This window comes from Crocuta crocuta, unplaced genomic scaffold (assembly GCF_008692635.1).
Source record: "Crocuta crocuta isolate KB4526 unplaced genomic scaffold, BGI_CrCroc_1.0 scaffold179, whole genome shotgun sequence".
Taxonomy (NCBI): Eukaryota; Metazoa; Chordata; class Mammalia; order Carnivora; family Hyaenidae; genus Crocuta; species Crocuta crocuta.
The window spans coordinates 184,013-192,262 of NW_027551568.1; the positions used below are offsets into that span (position 1 = coordinate 184,013).

Sequence of the window (8,250 nt, forward strand, 5' to 3'; positions counted from 1 at the left end):
TGGTGGGGGGTGGGGGGGGGTTCTAAAGGAAGCGAAGTGCTGCCCACACCACGTGGGAGCAGCAGGGGCAGGTCAGAAGATGTGTTTTGAAGGAAGAGAGGTATCACAGACTCCAAAGTTGTGATGTGTGTCGTGTGCACAGAGGCATTTAAAAACACGTGAACAGCTTACAGCAGTGAAGTAAGAAACTGCTCCCGGATGGAGAAGTAGAGATCACCAGGCCCTCCCCTGCCCCCCGTCCCCCAGCCCACTGTCCCCAAACAACATGGCTTAGTCTCCTGTGGTCCAGCTCACTACATGTGGAACCAGCTGCGTTTTCGTGGACCTTCCCCTTGACCTAGCCTGTTCTCCAGACTAGTCTGTTGGCGTGGAGCTCTGTGGCAGGTGGACGTCAGGGTGTCCACTGTGGGCCCTCAGTGCTGCTCTGGGCATTCCCACACAGGCGTCTCCCCTCTGTTATCCCTCAGAGCAGGGTGTTGGGTTGCAGAGCGCCTGTGCCTTCCTGCGCTCTCCTGGGCTGCTGTGCAGTGCCAACCTTACCGGTGTGTCCTGTGGGTGCCTGTAGGCTGCGTTCTTGCCACACGTGGCTTTGTAGGGGTATCTTGGCTGCTGTCCTGGTTATCAGCGAGCATGGGACTCTTCCCAGATGTTACTTACCTGGCCATTCAGGCTTCTGGGAGATGTCTGTTCGCATCTCATTTTTCTTTTGGGTTCTTTATTTTATTTGTTTGCTTTGAAGAAATGCTTGATACATTCTAGGTACTAATTGTTGGCAGTGTGTATGCATGTTTCCTGAATGGCAGGTGTAGTTTTGCAGAGTTCGGGGGTGCTTTCCTGACATAACCTGCAGAAGGCAGGTAGTGGTGGGGACTTCATGCTAGTGGGAAGCCCCCCCNACAGCAGGCAGGGCTGTCTGGAGAGCTGAAGCCCATTAGCAGTCTGAGACCCCAGTGTTCCAGGCCTCGCCTAGCCTGCTAACATACAGAAGGGGGCCGATGGGAGGAGAGGCAGCTAGGTGTGCAGGCCTGGGTCAAGAGGGCTGGGCCCTTTCTCTTCTCTGTGCAGTGACCATGTGGTGACCAGGGCCAGGGAGACAGGGGTTGCAGCTGGGTGACGTTGCTCAGCCCCAAGGCTGCTGTGGGCCCCGGGCTCCAGGGTGGCTCTTTCCTGGCAGTCCTGGCCCTTGCCGCTTGCTCTCTGTGCTCTGCCTGGAGCTTCGCCGGCCCTGGGTGGTGGTCTTGTTCTCCCCTGCTGACCCCAAGTCTGCCAGGCTCAGAGCCTTGTTCCTGACACAGCTTCTCCAGCCACACCTGGCCCAGCTTCCTGCTCTGGTTCTGCTGCCCCTTGACTGTGCAGTTGCCCCAAGGGGAGGGCTTTCAGCTTTGGGCTGGGCAGCATGGGGAGAGCGCATCGGGGCCCGCTGGCACCAGGTGGGGCCCTGGGCGGTGTCTTAGGCCCTAGGAGGTGGGATGTTGCCAGGCAGTGCTGGCCGCAGGCGGGTGCTGAGCCTAAGCTCCTAGTGTTTGCTGGATCCCTGAGGCGGCTCCACACTTCCAGGCCTCACATTAAAGCCAAGAGCTATTGTCCTGTGCGTCTGGTAGAGACCGTGGCACAAGTGAAGGCTGAGAGGGTGTGGCTTCTGGCCTGGGGTGTAAAACACGAAAGCCTCTTTTAAGGGGCCGCCCCCCAAAGAGCCGACACCGGGAGGAATCTGCTGTGCTGTTCCGTCCTGCCTGGGGGCACCTTTCCTGAGGACAGCCCCCCAGCCCCCCATTCAGCCCTGTGGCTCCTTGGCCAGGCAGGCGGGGCCTGGCACCGTCATTCGGGGGACCCAGAGACCGCTCCACCGTCCTCTCGTCGTGGAGCAGGGGAGCTTTCCACAAAGCCGGTGTGGGTGTCGTGTGTGAACTGTGAGCCAGCTCTGGTCCATAATGCTTCGCCGTGTGCATCGGGGTCAGAAATTTGAGAAACGCTGCTTTGGTCTGCCGCAGCACAGGCTGAGTCGTCAGACCGATGTGTGTAAGAACGTAAAGGTTCTTCTTGGAAACGGTGAGTGATGGCCTCTGCAGGACCTGGTCACCCACCATTTGTGGCTGCTGGGTGTCCGGCCCTGGATTAGCACTGACACCTAAATGTCTGTACCTTCTGTGAAACACCATCCTTTGTCCGTTATTTACATATTACTTATCTGGGCACTTAAGAGTTTTTATTTTAATGCACGATGTTTGAAAATTAACGTTGACTTGAAAAGTTACTTAAACATATTAATAAGTTATGTTTACAAATAGCAAGCTGGAGTAGGAATTATATTTGAAATACTGTGCTTATGTAACCTTTTCAGAAAACCTTTATTAGGTAGATCTTAAAGACCACAGGAAGGGCCTGACTCAGGCCCTTTTCTCTACATTATTTAGAACGTGGAAGAAAAGTTTCCTGTCTAGTGGAGACCCCAGGAATCACCAGTGAAAAGGTGTGGGGGGGGCACGTGTGTGGCCCCTGGAGGCTGCGTCTGTGTCCATCCCGCGTTCAGCGGGCAGAGGGCGCTCATCACCTAGACGGTCTTGTCTGTGCCGCCATTCCTTGGAATGTCTTCAGCTTCTAGAACCTGAATTAATGATGCATTGATTCAGGTCATATATAAATTTGCTAGCACATTTTTTTAAGTGCTAACTAGAAGCAAAATTCAACCAAAATTTCAAATTTGCGATTGTAGAGTTTGATGCTGTTAATGGAAATTACTCACGGGCCGTGGACGTGGCATTTCTAGCTAACCTTACCTGTTGTATTCTCTTTGCCAGTCATGACAGAACCATGCAGGACATTGTTTACAAACTGGTTCCAGGCCTTCAGGAAGGTAAGTGTCAGAACGTCCCCCTGGACCCGAGCCTGCGGCGCAGCCTCCGAGCACCTCACTCGTGGGGGTCCCTGCCCTGTCCCTCTTTGGGAGCAGCACCACCGCATTGCTGGCTTCTCCCGTGGTCTCTGCCTTGCCGAGTGTGTGACCTTGTTAGGGCGGTGGGGGCACAGCAGGGCACAGGGTGGCCTCCTCAGTCACACATGCACAGTCGTGAAGCCAGTAACCAGTGTGTCGATAAAGTCTGACTGTATTTAAAGTCAAGTCTCATTGAGAATGAAGAAGAAATATTAAGTAGTGTGAATACCCTCAAAATGGAAATAGCTGTTCTTTTTCAAACTTTTCTGCAGTTCTGAACACAGAGACTGTTGCTGCCCCTCATTGTGGAGGTGGTGATGGGGGAGGGGAGGAGGGCATTGGTCTCAGAATCCCACTCAGGGTCCATGGCATGGCGGTGCTTGCTGATAGAGCTCAGGCACCCTTTCTTTCAAAGATAAGATATGATAGGGATTCTCTTGGGCTGTGTTTTCTCATTGTAATGTTTCAGAAGAGGGTTATAATTTAAAATACATCTTGCTACCTTAGATCAGAAGATAGTACACCTGGCTTTTCCTACAGAACTTTTTTTTATTGTTTATTCTTTTTTTAATGTTTTATTTTTTTTAATTTTTTTTAATGTTTTATTTATTTCTAGGAGAGAGAGAGAGAGAGAGAGAAAGCNTTCTGAGCTGTCAGCACAGAGCCTGATACGGGGCTCGAACTCATGAATTGTGAGATCATGACCCAAGTGTAAGTCAGACGCTTCACCAAGTGAGCCACCTACGCATCCCTATTGTTTATTTATTCTTTTTTTTAAAAATTTTTTTTTAACGATTTATTTATTTCTAGGAGAGAGAGAGAGACAGCGTGAGCAGGGGAGGGTCAGAGAGAGAGAGAGACACAGACTGAAACAGGCTCCAGGCTCTGAGCTGGCAGTCAGCACAGAGCCCGACGCAGGGCTTGAACCCACGAACCGCGAGATCATGACCTAAGTGAAAGTTGGACGCTTAACCGACTAAGCCACCCAGGCGCCCCTTATTGTTTATTTATTCTTGAGAAAGAGACAGAGCATGAGCAGAGAAGAGGCAGAGAGAGACTGAGACACAGAATCTGAAGCAGGCTTCAGACTCTGAGCTGTCAGCATAGAGCCTGATGTAGGACTTGAACCCAGAAACCCTGAGATCATGACGTGAGCGGAACTGACTGAGCCACCTGGGCACACCTAATACAGAACTTAAAGAATAATATTGTTAAGGTCTTTTTCATGTGTGCCATTTACAAATTCATTCATACAAGAATAATTTAAGTTTCCTGAGTAAAATGTGGACGGAACAATCTTTTGATACCCAAAAGTTTTTGAGTCCTACGGAAAGGCAAAGAATACACCAAAGTGAAATACCAATACCTTGAAAAATTATTATAGAGCATTGTTAACATAAAAGCAGGCAGAACCACGTGTAGAGCCCCATGTATTTATTACCCAGCATCTGCAGTCTCCACCTCACGGTGAATCCTGTGTCCTCTGCTGCTCCCATCCGTCTTCCTATCCCAGAAGATAACCTTTTTTTTTAATGTTTATTCATTTGTGAGAGACAGAGAGAGACAGAGCATGAGTTGGGGAGGGGCAGAGAGAGAGGGAGACACAGAATCAAAGCAGGCTCCTGCCTCTGAGCTGTCAGCACAGAGCCAGATGCAGGGCTCGAACCCACTGACCTCAAGACACGACCTGAACTGAAGTCAGACACTTAACTAATGGCCACCCCGGTGCCCCTAGAAGATAACCTTTGTAGCACATGTAACCACAACACTTTATAAATCTCAGGAAGTAATAGAAATCCCTGGGGTTGAAATGCCCAGTCAGTGCCATCATTTCTAGCTGCCTCATGAGCACCACAAGTTTGGAGTTTCCTTGTTTTAGTTTATTTCTATCAGGGTCCAAGTCAGGTCGCCCCCCGGTTGACTGCTTTGCCACCTCTCCGCTCCTCCTGTCACCAAGTCTGGGCTTGCCGAGGACGCCCCATCCCTGTGAACTGGTGGCATCTGCAGGCCCGACAGGGTTCTGGCTTGTGGCTTTGGGAAGCCCGCCTCCGGTGGTTATTCTGTCGGGACAGGTGCAGTTGGCTTGGCGTCCGTGTGGCACAGCCGCCCTGCACCGGCGGAGCGTCAGTCCGTGCCTCATCAGAAGCGGCAGACCTTGCCTGTCCTGGCGCCCAGGCAGACCGCGGGGCTCCTGAGGCCTATTTTGTACAGACCGGCAGAACGGTGCCCGTCGTTCCCCCTCCAGCCACGGTCGGGGCTGTGAGCACGCGCGTGTGTTCATAGCGCCTTGTGGCNGGCCGGGTGGGTCCTAGGCTCCTCCTGGCTTCCTGCCCCAGGCAGCGCCGCCCACCCCCCGCAGAGTCCAGGTGCCCTCGGTGTGGGAGGTGCCGTGACCAAGCGTAATGGAGGGTTTGTTGGTGGCGAACACGGTGCGAGTGTGATGACCCCGCTGTCTGGGACGTGCCCTCTCTTGCCCTCAGGCGGGGCTCCTCTTCCAGCAGCGCTTAGCTCCTCCCCTTCTCGGGCCCTTGGCCGCTTGTTGCCCCTCACTGGGACGCTGCGCCTTCGAGACGCTTCCCGGCGGGACGGCTTCCTCCGCGCGGTCTGTCTGCAGCTTCGGCTCCCCGGGTGGTGCCAACAGCGGCAAACCCGGCTTCTCATGCGGAGGCCCCTTCCGGGCGGGAGGCTTCAGCCGCCACGGGCCGCTGGGCAGCGGGACGCCTGCCCCTGCCTCCGTCCGGGCCTTCCGGGCGGCACCTCCTCAGGGTTCGCTTCCCGTTGCTGATCCCGCACCAGCTCAGTTTCTCTGTTCCCTTGTAGATGAGGCCTGTTTGCTGGAGAATTCATTGTTCAGTGGTCTGTTTTCTTTTTCTTTTTTTTTAATGTTTTTTATTTATTTCTGAGAGAGAGACAGAGCATGAGCAGGGGAGGGTCAGAGGGAGATGGAGAAACAGAATCCGAAGCAGCTCCAGGCTCCGAGCTGCCAGCACAGAGCCCGACTTGGTGAGATCAGGACCTGAGCCAAAGTCGCACACTTAACCAACTGAGCCCCCCAGGCGCCCCTGTTTCCTTTTTCAATAGTTTTTAAAAATCTGTCTTTGTAGAGGCAATATTTTAAGTTTTTATTTATTTTGAGAGGAAGTGAGCGCACACACACGCGAGCTAGGGAGGGGCGGGGTGGGGCTGGGGAGTCCCAGGCAGGCTCCACACTGTCAGCCCAGAGCCTGACACAGGGCTCAATTCCACCAACCGTGAGATCATGACCCGAGCCAAAATCAAGAGTCAGACATTCAACCGACTGAGCCACCCAGGTGCCCCAAAGAGGCAACATTTTATAAAATTTATCAAATTGTTTTTATGTCGAGCCACCCCCTCCTCCTTTGCCTCACGCTGCCCGCAGCTTGCTGCTTCTGCCGCCAGGGCGTGGAGGCGCTCGCCAGGACGCCGGGCTGGGCCCTGTCGCGAGGGCGGCCGCGTGGGGTTTGCTCTGCTCCCGTAGGTCTCCTGACAGACACTCAGGATCTTCTTGTCCGTGGCTTTAACAGAAGAGGGGTGCGGTGACGCCCTCTGTGTGCTTTTGTGTGGATGTGGGTCGATGCATCAGGCTTTACTCCGGAAGTAGAATCCCGAGGCCTGGGCTTCCGCATTTTTCTTCCCTTCTCCTGCCCTCTCGCCCTGGCTGGAGCAGGAGTTGGTGAAGTGCAGGCCGGAATGGCTTGCTGCCTATCGTTACATGGCTAGTGAGCCAAGAATGTTTTTATACTTTTAAATGGTTAGAAAAAAGTCAGTAATATTTGAGACGCGAACATCGTGTTGGTTGACACGCCATCACCCACGAGCAATGTCAGTGCCCCTGGCACGCTCGCTCACTCCTGCATCGTTTGTCTTCACGCCAGCACGCAGGGCTGGCACGGGCGGCGGGGCGGACAGCGCACCCTGGCCGCTCCTTGCACCGCAGGTCTCGGAAATGCAGGGCTGACTCGCCAGTGTCTCAGGAGCCCCGTGAGCCACTCGAGACACTCCTTATTGCCAGTTAGCACCCGTCACGTCGAGACAGGAAGAAGGGAAGGGTGGACTTCAGATGTTGCCCTATGGAGCCACAGTGAAGTGTGGATGGTTTTGCCCGTGTGAGCTGATCGCGCCCTGAGGCGCCGCCGCGCTGAGCTGAAGGAGTGGACTGTGTGCCGGACCCCGCGCTCCCAATGCACAGGAAAGAGACATCTGGAAAGACGTGAAAATATAAAATGGAAACCTCATCACAGAAATAAAACGTGGATATTAGGCCGCAAAGTAAGTTTCTGATTGGCTCGTTAGTTAAGCCAAAGAAAGAAAGCGGCTTACTAATTAATTAATTAATTAGACCTTGTTTGATCGTAGCCACTGAGCCACGGCGCCCAGAGAAGGGGAGGTTGCTTCGGGAGGGAGTCTCTCGGGGGCCCACGAGAAAACGAGGCGGGCGGTTTTGAGTGGTCTTCCTTCACTTTGGTGTCCGGTCTTCTCAGTTGTTCATTTGGGGAGTTTGAAGTGACTGAAGAAATAACATCTCTGAACAGTCTGCCCGGAGCAACTGCAGCCAGGAACATCGTCCAGGGGTCTAGAAAATACTAAGTCAATACAACCTGAAGTGGAATCTGCCAAGACATGTTCCATCCAGTGGTGGCAGAGGCGTGTGGGGATCAGGAAGATGCGCAGTGGGACACGGTCGCCAAGCTTGTGCAGGTGTAAGGTGTTCAGAGGGCATCGTGCCCTGCATCAGAGCAGGCACTCTGCTGAAAATGAGTCTTCCACGGGTCATTGAACCAGTGGAGTCCACAGCCGAGTTCACTCACTCTTTCAGATGTCACTGTCACCAGGCGGACGAGTTTCTGTCAGGAGTGGAGCCTAAACACCCTGACTCTCTCTCCACGCAGCACGTTGGTAGTGACTTAGTAGTGGGAATGTGTGCACGTTGTCGTCGTTTTGAGCTAAGGGCAGATTGAAGTTTTTTGGAAGGAGAAGAAGTTCCTTTAACCTGGAGTGACTATGAAGATGAGCTTCTGCTGAAGATTTGATAATGTTCTTAACGAATTTAGTGCACCGACCGTCCTAAGGCACAACGGGACGACTTGCACCAGAGCCGCGCCGTGACAGCGGGGGGACCGGGCCCGCGCCGTGACAGCGGGAGTGCTGCCGGCGCCACGCGGCCTCCCGGGCGCTGTGCTGTCTGAGGGGGAGCGAGCTCCCCGAGCCCATTCAGGTTGGCGGCAGGCTGGCTACAGGCCTGGAACCCGAGCCCGCTAACTGTGCCGAGGCGGAGCCCCAGGCCGCCCTCGGGGGGT

At 53.8% G+C, this 8,250-nt stretch overlaps 1 protein-coding gene across 1 annotated transcript in view; it reads left to right on the top strand.

Moving 5' to 3' along the window:
• PCGF3 (polycomb group ring finger 3) overlaps positions 1 to 8,250 on the top strand; it is a 42,397-nt gene that overhangs the window by 2,007 nt on the left and 32,140 nt on the right. The window contains exon 3 of the mRNA XM_077750482.1: positions 2,799 to 2,854. Within this exon, the coding sequence (XP_077606608.1) occupies positions 2,799 to 2,854 (56 nt within the window). The remainder of the gene's footprint in view (positions 1 to 2,798; positions 2,855 to 8,250) is intronic.